General features: G+C 42.1%; 1 protein-coding gene across 9 annotated transcripts in view; it reads right to left on the reverse strand.

The window, feature by feature from the left end:
- TTLL5 (tubulin tyrosine ligase like 5) overlaps positions 1–15,855 on the reverse strand; it is a 123,664-nt gene that overhangs the window by 98,486 nt on the left and 9,323 nt on the right. For all 9 annotated transcript variants that reach the window (XR_010440525.1, XR_010440523.1, XR_010440526.1 and 6 more), the window contains exons 8-12: positions 14,242–14,311; positions 13,864–13,948; positions 3,269–3,370; positions 3,056–3,147; positions 914–1,021 (exon numbers count right to left, since the gene is read on the reverse strand). Coding sequence is in view for 5 of the 9 variants with exons in the window: in XM_064714805.1 (XP_064570875.1) it covers positions 914–1,021; positions 3,056–3,147; positions 3,269–3,370; positions 13,864–13,948; positions 14,242–14,311 (457 nt within the window). In the remaining 4 variants the exon portion in view is untranslated. The remainder of the gene's footprint in view (positions 1–913; positions 1,022–3,055; positions 3,148–3,268; positions 3,371–13,863; positions 13,949–14,241; positions 14,312–15,855) is intronic.

Consider the following 15,855-nt stretch of genomic DNA (forward strand, 5'->3'; position numbering starts at 1 on the left):
GCTAGTTTTGGGAGGCAACTAAACAACCTATCAGTCATGGCTCCTTGATTCCTGACTGTCTTATCACTCTCAAATATCCAAAGATGCATTTATCCCGGAGTGTTGAAAGTTGCAGAATTATCAGTATCTAAGTACAACTCAAGGACCTCATAAAGGGATTTGACCTGTAAGTCCCAATACCTAAACACAGGATAGCCAAAGCCAAGCTTGGCCTTTGGTTTAAGCACTGACTGAGACTTCATCTCCGTGCACGCATCCACATGAGTGAGGGACGGCTAGGAGCAGGAGGAGGCCTCTTTAGGGAAGGCTGGGAAGCAGCCACTGGAAAGCGGGAGAAGGCCACCGCGGTACCAGGCGCTGCTCTCCGGGGCCGCTCCCAGCCCGCGCTGCCAGGGAGCTCCGCAGCGCCCGCCCGGGCCGGCAGCGGCCTCGGCCGCCCCCGCGCGGCGCCCGCGCCATCCCCGCCCCGGCACCGCCCGCGGCTGCTGCCCGTCCTCACACGCACCGGGGAAAGGCAAAACGACACTGCTAGCTGGCTCAGGAGGAAACAGCAAATGCTCTAAAAACGTGTTTAATCACCCACAGCCATTCTTTGCAAGGGCACTGGTAAATCACCAACTTTCCAGCACTTCCCCAAGTTCCCTTTCGAGTCCTTTTTCATAATCCTATTTTCATTTTCTTGCACGAGACTCTGATCAATGGTGCTGACACAGGGTGAAATGAGATTTGATGCCCCCTGCCCTCACCGAGACTTATGCTAAAAAAAAAAAAAAAAAAAACAAAAAACCAAAACAACCAAAATAGCATCCAGCTTTCTTGCACTAGGGAATGTACTTTCTCTCTAGCATGACAAAGCTGGAGGTTCCAAACAGTACTCAACAGGCAATCAACAAAGATGCCCCCAGTGTCTTACCGAAGCAGCTGCCACGATGTGAAAGAAAGCTTTTACAAGCTGATGCAATGGACAGCTCAGCAGAAACTAGAGCCTTGATAATCAGGTCCTCCACGCTGGCCATCAGTGCTGCAAGGAGGGAAGGGGGGCAGGAGGAAAAAGGAAAAAAGTAGATTGTGAAGTAACACATCATATCCAGGAAGGCATGAGAATATGCAAATGGAGATACAGCTTTGTGAATCAAAGCACATGAGACCCTATGGATGACAAAGCAATGATGCTGGGAAATCCATGCAAGCCTAAGTAAACAGACATGCATACATATCTTAGTGCAAAAATACTCACAAATGAGAATGTGAGAATGATAAATGTGAGTATATGTCCAGTGCAGGTAAACAAACATATGGCAAACACACCAGCACAAGTCAGCTGGAGTCTGACCACTGCCCACTCACAGTATAGGAAGGATTAAACAAAGGTTAGACAGGAGTGGGTTAGTGAGATAAGCCCTCAAACTACAGAGAATAAGCCATAGCACCAAGATTAAAAGTTCACAAGAAAAATTTTTATGAGATAACTGTTCTGTGACACTGCACCTTCCTCTAAAGCAGCTGTTCCCAAACCAAAGTTCATAAATCTTTTCAAAATGTTGTGACTGGTGATAGCTCCCAGTCCTGCTGACCTATAGATAACAGATAGTAAGAAAGCACTCTCCAGCTCCTGCATGAGCCTGTGAAGAGCTCAGGAACAGGAGTCTAAGCAGACAGAGGAAGCAAAAGGCAAGAAAAGATGTGCATTAGACATAGACCTGCATTCTACACTGGACTTGGGATGAGTCATGTGATAGAAAGAACACCACACTGCTTTTGTTTTCAAGGACAAGCAATAGAGAAGTGAGAGAAAGGAGAAATGAACAAATACTGGAGTCATAGTCTCAGAAGTTAATAAAGATGAAAGGACAGCCTTCCCCACCCCTCAAAGGGAGCACAAGCAAATCCACAGAGACATCTGGCAATCACTACTTCAAAGAGTATCTTCTAGAAACCACTTGACTAGAGAGTTTACTTTAGTTCTACAATTACTATTTCTCATGCTCACATGATGACATGCAGGGACCTGAACAATTACAGAAAGATCATGCAAGCAAATTCAGATGTGAACTTCTGTACCAGAAAACAACTAAGTGGAACCAACACAGCATGGAAACATCCCAGCACACATAAACAACCCAGAGCACAAAAACCTTGCCAGCCCAGACAAGGCCAGCACTTCCCAGCATTCTGCCTCCCTATGGCCAGAACCAGATGCATCAGAGAAAGGTGCACGTCTTGTAATGAACAGTTAAAGAAATCTGCTTGCATTGCTCAGTAGTTTGCTTACTAATTAAGAGTGTATATTTTATACTTGAGGTTGGGATGAGGAGTGGAGACATATTAATATTAATAACTGCACATTCACAACTGGCTGAACACATATGGTGCAAGGGATTGGACTGCCATGCACACACATGATGGAAAAAAAGTCCACTTCCATCTGAAAGCCAGATTCAAATCCCTTTCTCCAACATTTGAGTGCTCCTTGGCAACATTAGCAATATGGGCCATAGTTGCTATCAGTAATTTTACTGATGCCTCAGTATCACAGGTAAATTATCCCTGGATTCTGCTCTGCAGATGCAGTTACTACCAGCAGACCTGGCAAAGGTGTGGAAGAAGGAACTATTTTGTATGAAACACAGACTAAATGAAAACACCCAGCAAAAACCTGAGCCATGGAAAGATGACACCACATCCAAGAGTCATTCAAACTGGCACAGCTGTCCAGAGGTTGGTCACTCATCAGACTGAACAGGCCATGGGAGCAGTAGAGGGAGGGAAGCTTTTAGAACGAATGGAATGACCTTAAGAAAGGGGAAATGTAGGTAAAATATTAAGAAGCACACCCTGAGAAAGTCTCAGAACACTAGTTGCAAAAAGGAAGGGGTTAGGCCTTATCTCTGGGGATAGAGAATAAATGCACAGCTCTCATGAGTAAAGAACAATGCTTCCCTCCACCCTGCTCTGGTGCTAAATGGGACTCACTGGGGCACCTCCTTGACTTCTCAGAATTCACACTACTGAGATGATCAAGATCCAACAAAGAAACAACAAGATTTTTACTGACCTGCAGTGTCTCTCCCCTCTTGTTTTAAGTACCTCAGCATTGCACTCATGCTCCATTTGTTTCCATAATCCTCTACTTCAGGATCATCACAGCTAAAAATAAATGAAAGGAGGAGACTTACACCACTGGCCTACCTCTATGGATCAGCATTAGACCAACTCAGCTAAACTGACCCAACCTTTGAAGAATGGGTTCCATTTTCCAGCCAAGTACCTGACATAATCTCCACTCTTCTTGTTGACACTGTAGTTGGTCAGATGCATGAACTGGTTTTTAATGTTCTTGGATGCCTGGTCATACCTCACTGTTGCAAATCTGTAAAGAGGAATAAAAATTCACAGTATTTCTTGAGCAAGTGGCATTCTTGCTAAATACAGCAAGCATGTCACTACAAATCACAGACCACCATACAGACCACTCAACAGCAACACCCAGGGAGAGAATGCATGTAATGAGACTTCATCAAATGCAAAATACAATTTATCCTCAAAGAGCACATCAAGAAAAAATAATGCCATAGAATGTGAATATAATGCAATAGAATAGTTGCAGCTGGAAAGGAACTACAACAGTAATCTAGCCCAACTGGAATAATTTTCTTACACTACATATAATCCTGATTCAATACATATTTTAGGTCTCAGACTTTGGAGAAAGATCAATTTTAAAAAATTGAGGGGAGAAACCAGTGCATCTGGTAGGTAGAATGACCAATATGAGCCACTGATGATCACCGCCACTCATAACAGTAAGCATGCTCCAGTTCAAAAATCCAACAAGAGAAAAAAACGCCTTCACTCTGACAATCCTCCTGTACTACAAGAGCTTAAGATGCCAATGTCTCAAAAGAGATAAGGGGAGTAAGAAAGGCTGAGGGGAGAGTCAAACACATGCTACCCAAAGAAGCCCCAGCAAGAGGAGAAGTATGTATCAAGCACAGCAGGGTTAGCTGCACAAAAAGGGGAGTAGATATGGGGGAAGCCTCAACCCAGGAAAAAGGAGACAGGATTCTGGGAAAATGGAAGAGTGAGAGAAAGTTGGATCATCTGGTTATGCAATGAAATAATGTTCAGAAAAGAATACACCTCCAATTTTTTTTCATTAATAGTCATCTCTCTTCATCCTTTCCCAATTATTGCCCATAGCTCAGAAGAAGCTGAACTACACAAAGACAGCTAACACGTTACAAAAGCAAACAAACAAATACCAAAGAAAAAAAACCCCATAATTCTTCCTTTAGAAAGAACTGCCAAAAAAACAAAGACCTTATTTCTCAGTTAAAACTATGCCGTTACTGCCCTCACTTGGTAGCCATTTTGAGAAATACCTATTGCCATAAGAACTATAACAGCAAATCCACAAAAAATGCTTAAATTTGTCCTAAAATACATGTGTGGAAGCAGGGGAGGGGGAAACAAACCCCCCGTGATATAACTAATTTTGAGTAGCAAGGTTAAAAGAGGGAAAAATATTTTTCTCAGCTTAAACTACGTACAAAGTCAGAGCAGCTGGCAACAAAAGCATTTGGAAGTTTGGATCCTCTTTCCACATATTTCCACAGCTTAAAGTATTTGAATTTCTTTTCAGTTTAACTGTTAAGTTTCCTGGATTTCGCACTTCTGTTTTGAAAACAGTGACAAAAGCCCTGTCATATATTTGGTTCTTATTTATGATTTCATAATCTCCATCTTAACAATCATTTACTGGCAGCATACCAGAACTATTTGTTGAAATATACTTTCAGCCAGATCCTGGAAGATACTGAGCACAATCAAGGAGCCATTTCAAGTCTCCCTTGCTACTTCCAAGCAGAGGGGCTCACCATGTTTTTCAGTTTATGCTTTTAATTCTCCATCCTCAAATAAAAGAATAGGAACCCCCAGCAGACACAGACAGTACTCTAAACAAAAATGTCTCTGTACCTTCAAATGCTTGCATTAACTTCCTTCTACAGAGACCATCCTTAATTATTAGGTGGTCTGAGCTCCATGCTCAGAATTTTACATTTCCATGGGGATTGTTTATTCAGAAGATATCTCACTGTGTTCCAGAGCTCCCAGTAGCTAAGCTTTCTCTTTTGCTAGGATGCTGTCTTCTTGAAGGACATCATGGGCAACTTCAGCAATGCACCAAAAACCTCCAAAACATGGAATTACTCATATCTACTAAAAAGCCCAAGCTTTAAACAACATAATCCAATGTTTAATACATTCACCCAGAGCTGGTTTGACCAGCCTCATGCTAAGTGCAAGTCTGCAAATGGAAAATCCAAGCTATTTCTAGAGCTTCTATCAATAGCTTCTGGATGCCAAAGTAGTAACAGGTCAGAAGTACAGTGCAAGCAAATAGCCCACACTCTCTACAGTTCTGTGTTCTGCACTCACATGAGATGGAAGAGTGTTACTAACTCTGAAATACCAGTCACAATCACCTTCAGTACTCTTCAGTTCTGCAGCTTTTAAGAGTATACTTTATTGTATCTTTCTGCCGCTGTAGTAACTATGCTGCTCATCCAGGAAGGAGAAGAGACTTGCAGGCTACAGATTGCCTTCCTTCAGCAGAAATTTACTTTTATTTTAGAGAAACCAAGGTCAGTACAGTAATAGCGAAAAATAGAAAAACAGTGCTTGTAAAATTTTTCTAGGTGTTAACCTGAAACTGGAATAAACTCCTGAGGAATCTTACAATCCTTTAGAAGATTACTTCATTTAAGGGCAACATTCTTTTCCAATTTCATTCAGGGCCACTACTAAGAATAGAATATATGTTACTCAAAAGATAAGGGCCAAGATCCTAAAAGCAATTCAAAAACTATATGCTAAGCAGGCACAGAAAATAAAGGGCAAGCCTCATGTTCTCCTAGTAACAGAATTTACCACAAGCATATGCTGCAATATTCTGCATGAACTATTTTTCTAAACAATAAAGGCTCCATGCCCAGGTGTCTCATATTGCTATAATCCTGCCAAAGAGTGATGAAGGCACAAGTACACGAGTCCAGATCCCCATCTGCCAGGACAGGGCTGCTTCTGAGCCAAGGCATTACTCGTGGATGCTGCTATGTGGGAGCCTGCAACCACACAGGAATCCAGGAGTACTCCTAAACCACAGGCTGGACTGTCCACATGTGGGGGCCCCCCTTCAGCCAAAAAAGACTATTTTATCAAGGGAAACTCATCTAAACACTACCTTGTGCTTACTAACACCATCTCTTCTTACTCTGCTTCAAGCAACTCTCATTTTCCCCCACTGTGGTCTGTTCCTGTCCAAGTTCTGCACTATTCCATAGGCCTTGCAATGCAGAGACCCAACATACTTAACAGGTATTGCTGATAAAGTGTGTGTGGGCTGAGTGGTTCAACAATTAGATTCACAGTGCTTTTAAATCTTAATTCTTTTAATTCTTCTATATGACTTGTCAAGTGGAAAAAAAACCTAGGAAAAGGTAAAATTTTCCACTACTAGTCAGATAGGAAGGTTTTCTGTCACTTCAGTGCATTCTTCTGTCCCCATTTCATCTAAAACAGCATTTCTTCTTATTGTTAACAATGTGAAATATTATGCAGGTAGCCAAGAAAGGAATGAGTGTCTGTTCTGTATCCACCATCAGAAGAATATCAACTCCGGTTTGGCCTGAATACAGATTTGCTTTCTCTGTTACACAAGTTCTAACCACCAGTTTTCAAAGCTGAATGACTGAACCTTCTTTCACCTGCCAATGTACTTGGAGAGGGTGCAGGAGAAGATGATGCAGGAGGAAAGGTTCTCTCTGACAGCATTGACCCAGGTCATCTCTGAGATGTGTTACACAGAGGTAACGCAGTTCACAGCAGCAAGAACACAGAAAGTACCTTCCCATATCCTGATGTTATGTACTGCTTGTAGTCACTGCTGAAAATAAACTCCAAGTGATACTAAAGATACTCACTTTCATTAACTTGTTTACCTGGCCTTACTACAGTCCAATCCTCCCCTCCTAATAAATCTCGTCATTTTAATGTCTGAGGAAAGGGCTAAATTAAGAAAATTAAGGATACATTCTAACAGTCTACAAGAGATTAGATTCCAAAAGCCTCTAAGCAGAAATATTATAGGAGAGTTTCAACCTCAAAACTACAGCTGGAAAGAGGAAAGGTTAAACTGAGGTTGGCTGTGCATTGTTCAGTTTCAGTTTGCTGCCTGTAACACAGCCTCCCAGGCACAAGTAGCTGCAGTCATATTGGAAACAGCCCTGGCAGCCTCCCTCCCTTTCACTGCAGCTTCCCTTTCTCCAGCAGGACAGAGGAGATGCCCTTAATTTCTGAACTCAAAGCTTAGAACAGAGAAATTATATTCATGCATTCCACTGTTCTGATACCTCTGCTCACGTCTCAACTGGTCACAGCCAAGTGACACAGGCACACTGCAGCTTGGATGAAGGCAACAACCCATTCTCTTACCAGCAACTATGCACTGCTACACTGCTCACCTTCCCCAACAGCACATTTCCCTTCCCTCTGGCTGTACTTTGTCTTGGATCAGAGAGGAAGAAAGATCAATCAAAAGCAAGCAGAAGGGTGACAACAGCAGCAGCAGGTAGCCTGGGCAACACAAAAAGAAAATTAAGGGAAAAATCCTCACTAATTCCTTCAGACTCCAGAACTACTCTCAACCTCCAGACTAATAGTATAACATCCAGAGACATCCCAGCTCTCTGCCTCCCTGTCATGCCTCAGGTTCACCTTTGGAATTCAGACACTGACAGATTCCAATCTTCCTTCCCTTTCTTGTTAGAGTTCATTAAAAGCATAATAATCACACTTAAGCTCTACCTGCAATAGGTCACCTTCTCTACAAGTGCCATGCAAGCTTTTCCCCTGCTCACCTAGCAGTCTACAAAACATGTCAGAGCTCACACTGAAAAGTCCCCAAATCCACCACACCAAACTTTGGCCCCTAACCCACATCCCTACACGGCCTTAAACCTAAGCAACTACCCTTTTACTGTCACAATTTTAGGCAGGACATTACCCAAGGGACTGTACAATGCTCTTTGCCTTATCTCCAGCATTACTTCAGGAAACGAATTAACCACAAGGTAAAGTTTGCAAGTCATTTCAGAAACATGTAAACTGGATCCTTAAATATTTACAGAAGATGTTACATGGTTTTGCATGAAACTTGACAGCTCTGGAACGCTTATTTGAGGCATCTAGTCGGAGCCTGGGAAAAGAAGAGGAGAAGGGAAAAGACTCAAGTGGGAAGAAGGAAAGAATAGTTAATCCTTCTCCTCTCAAATGAGTTCTACAAAAAAAGTACACATTATGATCGACTTTTCCATGACTGCACACAGAGTTCCTGCATAAATGTCCTGGAAATAATCAGTGTAGTGCTTTTACAAGCATGCTCCTCACGTTTTAGGCTTGGAGTCACTTTCCCAGTCCCTCACTCCTCCCCATGCATTAAACTTTAGCCTCCCTGATAGTCCATTAGCTGCCACTTTGTTTAGGGAAGATAGTTCCTCCTTACAGTACAGGACAGCAAACAGAAGTCTAAAGACCAACACAATCCTCCTACCTCCAACATTAATACGTTTCACAGCATTCACCTGATATGTCAGTTAGCAATCGAATATGAACAGGAGCTAAAGCTTGTAAGAGAATTACTAAACATAAAAAGCGGTTTTGGTGACACCTCTATGATGGCAGTTTCTCTAATCAAGGCTGAATAAAATTACTCCAACAGTTCTGTATTAAAGAACAAGATCCAGGAGCAGTGTTACCAGATGTTTGCAGGAACAGGGGGAAAACTAAAGACTTTTTAAATCTTTTCACAACAAATTTGCATATTTTCAATTTATGCATTGACATTAATGGGATTTTGAACCTTCAGAGCACAAGAAAACACCATGAGGACAACAAAGCACTGGCACAGGCCTCCCAGGGAGGTTATGGAGTCTCCATCCTTGAACATACTCAAAAGCCATCTGGACATGGTCCTGGGCAACCAGACCTAGATGGTCCCACTTGAGCAGGGGTTGGACCAGATCCCTTCAGCCTCAGCTACTCTGTGATTTGGTGAACCTCTCATGTTCTTTCTCACATTCTCTGGTTTCTCATTGTTCAGACTGTCAGCAGCATCAACAACTGAGCTGACCATATTTAACAACTGCTTAGTAGTCTGTCTGTTAAGCACAACAGAAGGGTCATGTAGTTATTCCCCTCAGTGATCTGAATCTGATTATCTTCATTAACAAGTAAGGAAGCAACATAAAGCTGTGTGGCTTGATAGTCTATCCACTGGCCTGAAGCCCAGCAGGTAAATCTAGTGAATAGCACTGCCCCACAGCTTCTGCATGGGGCAGTGGCTGCTGCAGTGGCTGCAGCCCACCCCCAGGTGTCCATGCACAAACAAATGAGCTGCACTCCCTCAGCAGCAGAGCTGCTGGGCAGGGGTTACTGCAGCTGGCCCTGCCAGCTCTGGCCTAAGCACAGCCTGTGAGCTAATGTGAATTCCTTGGCTCAAAGCAAATACCTGAATTCTTTGGAAACCACAGGAATCCAGCACAGAAATGGTGAATATCCCAGAGGAGCTAGTGTCAATTAGGAAGTCAGGCTACTGAGGGAAGGGTGTCACAAGGCTGAGTGGTGTGAGCTCAGGTGGCTCATGGCAGCTAGTGGCAGGTGCTGCAAAGACCAGCATTCTAAGCCCAGAGCCAAACCCTTGTGTCCCACTGGAAAGTCCCCCCAAGCTGCAGCTCCTCGGGCCTTTGGCAAGAATGTTTGGGTTTCAGATCAGTTGTGATTTTTTTTCTCTAATCTATTTTTCAAATTTAGTGTAAAACTGAATGGCAAGTCCCTGATGATCTACAATCCTTCCAGCTATTCAAGCTCAGAAATAGAGCTGTCTAAACATGGTTCAGGAGAAAAAGCAGTCAATCAAGAGGTCTCTCCAAAACAAGGAGCCATTTCACTGTGAATTCCCCACATGCATCAAGCCCTCATGATGCCTGCAGGCACCGAGCAAGAAAGGTCCACCAGGCTCCTTTCTGTCACACAGAAGGAGAGGAAGCTCAACAGGAGAGAGAAGCAGCACAACAGGGAAGGTTCAAAACCAGCACAAGCTATTCCTGGCCCTATACTCTCTTCAGCTGTACTTCAGGCACAAGTCAGGCTTGTTATTCCCCACTTACATGACTGCCCCTCCAAAATCCAGCACCAATTCAACAGCTGGCTCTAAGTGAAGCCTTGGGACTCCCACATAATTTGGCTTGGTGAGTCACTGTCACCTCTTATTCAAACTACGATACAAAAGGTATGTCAATAAATATATTATATAAATATATATACTGCCTGTTTTGGAAATCTCAGATAAATAAAACTACCAAGATTTTTAATGTATGATCAGATGACAGAGTTATACCCTCAGGCAAACCTGGACCAAGCTTGCCATGAGCATCTCATTTTCCAAACCTATACCTTCAGTGCAAGGGTCTCAACTACAATCCTCCAGGCTGTGATCACAACCAATCTAGATTATAATTGTCTTTTCCAGTAAAAAGTTACTAAATATCTGCCAATTTAACATATGTATGGCAGTACATTGGGTCTACTTTTTTTCAACATGCACTAGCAAAGTGTTCAACACACTTTTCAATCCAACAGGAGGATCTTAAGTCACCCAGTGCTGCTTTATGTCTTATGCACAGCTTCAGCCTTGTTTCAAGCCTCAAGTAAGAAAAGAAAATCCCTGCCCCACTCTACCCCCTCCAAAGAGATCACTGAATATCTCCAAATTAATCTATTAGCAGCATTCCTTCTAAAGGTCCACCAGGCACAAAACATGCAAAGAGTTTTGACAGAGTTTGAAGAAGGCATGACTAGAAAAGTTGCATTGTAACAAAAGATAAAGCCACAGCATGTTCACTGATACCACTCTTAAAAACTCTCCAGAAGTCTCATAGTTGACTCTGCTCACTTGAGGCTCTGTCCCTTTATACAACTTATTCCACATGAGTGGGGTGGAAATAGCTAGAAAAAGAACCTACTCAACATCAGTGCTTCCTACGTTCTACTCAGTATTCTTTCAGAGGATAAACAGAAAAAAAACCTAAACAAAAACCCAAATAAAACAAAACAAAAAGCCACACAAAAAAAACAAACAAAACCCCTCTAACACAAACATTTTGAGGTCATTATCCTCCTGAAAAACTGCATTTAAAAAAATTAATAAAAAAGAGAGAGAGAACTTTGGCATAGGCAAACCAAGTAGCTATTTAGTACTTCCAGCACAACAGCTGAAGGCTTTGTTACACACATCTGGGTACATACCCTTCCTATCTTCTTTAGATGAAAATTGGAAAGTGAAATAGAAGATACAAAAATGTTGGATCCACAATCTCTTATTTCTTCTCAGCTCTGAAGCCTCAAATTCCACTCTAGATCATGTCATGACAAGTCTAGCTGTGCCAGCAGAAACAAGGCCTAAGGAACTATCTCGTCAAACATCACAGATGTTTGGTATACCAAGCCTGTTCCTTGTAAAGATCATTACATCTTATGGTTTCCTCATAGCACTCCTTTTCTGGTAGAGGCAACCAAGTTTACCAAAGCAGTCAGGTTCCTCTCGGAATATGCAAAGCATAACACTAGAGAGGAACATGACCTTTCAGACAGACTAAGAAAATGGAAACAAATAATTAAAACACCAAGCTACATCATCCTTACTACACTTCACAGATGATCTGCCAGAAAGCAAATTAAAAACATGGAAGTAACCAGAGTACGCCACAAGCACAAGCTGAGGTTCCAAAACCAGATTGCTTTGTTCTGCTGGCATTTTTCACCTTGGATTGCTTCTATACCACCTTCGATTCCAGGCCCTGACATTAACTCCCAGTTCTCTGCTAGAAATTGTTTCTACCCTTAAGCAGCATGGGCTTTTTTTTTTTATCCCTTAAGCAAAATATTAAAAGAAGCTTCTACTCCCCAAGGTTAAAACATTTCCCTCCACCTACAGAGCTACATTTTTGTCCCAGCTTTAAACCAAAGCATTACGTTATGTGAGGCAATACAATGGTGTCTCCCAGCACATAACTCCCACTAAAATGAATGGCAAAACAGCTAAATAGGAAGCCATAACTCAGTAACTCCAGGTTCTTTACCTCTCACCAACTGAATCTGCAAAGGCAGAGTAGGGAGAAAACACGAATCGCTGCAACTGAAGTGCACTAGTGCCATCTGGAGGCCACCCAGAACAGCCCACCTAAAGTTTTACCAGCCTCTGCTCACCTTCAGCCGTGACCTCCAAGGAGAGCTTGCCAGCACTTGCAGCATGAACACACCAGCTGAACAACCACAGTAGATGGGGAAAGCTTAAGGATAATTAAAGATACTGTCTGCAATAAACGTACAGCTCTCATGTGAAAGCATTCAACTGCAAGTGTCTAGCCATAGCTGACACTCCAGCTGAAACTCCTCAGTGGGCTCTTGAAGTTTAATAGCAGAACCAGAGCTACTCCCCATAGCTCAGAAATCGCTCTTGAAACTCCTTTGTTACAAGATCTGCAGAACCACCTTTAAAATATTAATGATGGTGCAAATCCTGTTTTTGAAGGCCTGCTACGTACTGCCCATTCTGAGAACACGCTGGAATTCTACACTATCTTGTTTCCCTCTTCACTTTCCAAAAACATGCAGTTATTAGCAGCTAGCAATTAAGCTTCCAGTTCCAAGAGAAAAGTCTTGCATGACTGGCATGTTTAAGGCTCCCTTTCCCAAGTGAAAACAGTTGTTAAGCTTTCCACTTACAAAGACGAGCTTCTCCTTTCTGCCCCCTTTTAGGGAAAAAATGCGTTCACATTATCTTTGCAGGCAGAGGCACATCACAACACACCTGAAGGGTGTTATGGATACTTCTTGTGGGATCATTATTTCTGTATTCTTTGGGATCCACTATGTTCTTGAGACAAAGAATTTGGATTCAGTATCTACCCAAGTCAGAGCTATGTCAGGTCTAAACCCTAGAGATATTCTGAATAAATCAAATGTGCTTGTAAACAAGATACAGCATTACTTAAATCTACTGCTGAAACAGTTGTGTGGTGCTCTTTTCTCAAGCATCAGTACAGTTAAAATTCTGATCCATAGAGAATTCAGAGGGGTGATTGCTTCAAATCCAGTTACTACAGACAAATATTTTGCTAAACTTCTGTAACAAAGAAAAACAGGTATTTTTGGCAGAGGAGTATTGATTCTAGCTATCTTTCATGACTTACATGCAAAGGAAAATTGTTATCTTGCAGAGTAAAAACAGTGAACTAGCCTAAAACCATTTAGTAGATATTGCAGAAAATAAAACGCTGCCCTAAAATTTAGAAGAGTCATTGAAATGAATGAGTCACTGAGCTTATTCATTAACAGGTCTGCAGCTGCTTTTTTTTTAATACAAATTTAAGAAAGCTTAGATTCCCTTCCCCTCAGAGAATAGAGAAGAGGCACTACGGTATCAACAATCCCAAGTTTCAAGAAGAACTGAACCTTGAGAATGAACATGCCAGTGACAATCTGTTTGGCCATTTAACCCTTGAGAGTTGAAAATGTATTTTATTAATTATATATAAAAACAATAAAATCTCTCACTCAAGATCCTATAATCTATATGAAGAAACCTGATGGGACACTGCACAATGAAGTATCATCTATTTCAACTCTGCAGAATTCCTTAACTGGCACTTTCCTCATTTTACTATTATTTCAGGAGAAGAGAGGCAAGCCAAGAAATGTCTGAATCACCAAATGCAGGTACAAAGTCAAAGACTTCTCCCATACCTGGCCAATCCTTCCTCGTAGAGATAGACAACAAGGGGATCATAGGATGTAACCAGAACATAGAGACGCACATCGAACTTGAAATCTGAAATAGAGTTGTCAGGAGTCAGTGACTGCAAATATCTTTCAGACATCATAACTAGTTGAGGAATTTCAACTGACTCTGAGAGCAATAAACCATTACCTACTGCCGATATAGGTGCCTGAATCTGTCCCAGTTGTAAAGCTTCCAGGTTTTAATGAATCTTTAGTTACATTTGTCTGATGCTAGACCAAGCTAGACCACTCAATTATTCAACTAAATTCCTCCAAAGGTTGCAGAGATCCTCAGATGCAGGGTTAGGGGAAGGGAGAAAAGCAATTCCTAAGCACACTCACCATCTATGAGCAAGGGATTGCTGATGTAACGAGACACCAAGATGTTGTCTTCCACTACAATTTGGTTTGGCTGCAAAAGAACAGAGTATTTAAGAGTGAAAAAACAGCAGATATAAGGAATAAGAAGAAATTAGGTCAAATCTACCATTTTTTCCTGCCTTTCCCTCCTAAAGGAGGTTGGTACAGCCACCCTGTACCAATAACTACGTCTGAGGAAGGAAGAAATTAAACCAAAATGAAAAAACGTAACTGTCACAGCATACGCCTCAGCTGAGACAGTCACCATCCACAGAGTATCACCATACAATATCAGAAGGCTTCAACCCATGCAGAGTAACACCACAACACATCAGAAGGCTCCAGGCATCTGCCCTTCTTGTTCTTTAGCCCAACCTTTTATACCCCTCCTGTTGACGCATTGCACTGTGTGCCTCTGTTCCCTTTGGTGGTTGGTCAGTGCCCCTGGGCCCTCCATGGCTCACTGCTGTCAGTGCTGCTCACCTGCTGCTCACAGCTGTGCCCACTGGGGATGAGGCTCAGCCACAGCCCCACTCCCAGTTACCACAAACTGTACCTACACAGAACTGTCAGTCAGAACATATTTAGATCCTAAAAAGAATGATTACATTGCCAATAAACCTGCTCATTGATTTTTCCAGTAAAATACTCAGAGTAGCATACAGATTTAACAGCCACATAGCAACGATGTAAAATAGGCAGAGAAAAAAAAAATATCTAAGGAGTAATTGTTACTCTGTTTGCTTCCCAATGGTTTAACCAAACACATGGAGAAGAGGTTTAGAAGACTCAGGATGGACTATGTAACTACAGATGGTGAGGAAGCCACAAGTGAGGAAAATGACTCAACTTGTGATCTTTATAACTACATCCTGGGCTGGTATCCAACCTTTTTGCCCACCTTATACTGAGTCTCAGTTCACAGCAGGAGTTCCTGTACCCAAAAGAAGCTACACTTGTAGGTAAGAACAGAAAGCTCAAACTATGACAAATACATGTCACAAAGTTATGGGATCTGTTGGAAAAGCTTTTACTTTTTGCTTTATGCAAGGCTCTCTTGTAACCAGTTTCTTGCACAACACTTTCTTGCCTTCAGTTTGCAGAAGAGGCAAGAGAATCACAGGATTCTGCCTTTATTCAATTTGGTATCTATTCAGCCACAACACCAGCACAATGAGCAGAAAATCTAAGCATATAAAATGTTTATACAGAACGTGAGAGAACAAGCTCAACTTCCCTCAGAATATCACCCAAAAGCGACACACTGTTCTATATGGATCAGGGAAATGCAAAGGTTTGTTATTTGTTTGGAGGGGTTATTGTTGTTTAAAAAAACTTTTGTGATGGGATTCTGAAAGACACTCTTTTAATGGCATCACACGAAGGAAAAAGGCCTGTGGGCCAAACTAGCTGCAGTGTTTCTCAAACAGAAATATACAAAGGGATATTGGTCCCAGAAGGGTATTTTCCCCAGGTCATGGCCAACTGCCATGTGAGCCTGAGCTCATTCCTCCCTTTCAAGCAAAGAAAAAACTGAGTGTAGCTCTGGAAATACTTACCTCATACACTTGGCAAATTGCTCCCTTATTTTATGGG

This window comes from Zonotrichia leucophrys, chromosome 5 (assembly GCF_028769735.1).
Source record: "Zonotrichia leucophrys gambelii isolate GWCS_2022_RI chromosome 5, RI_Zleu_2.0, whole genome shotgun sequence".
Taxonomy (NCBI): domain Eukaryota; kingdom Metazoa; phylum Chordata; class Aves; order Passeriformes; family Passerellidae; genus Zonotrichia; species Zonotrichia leucophrys.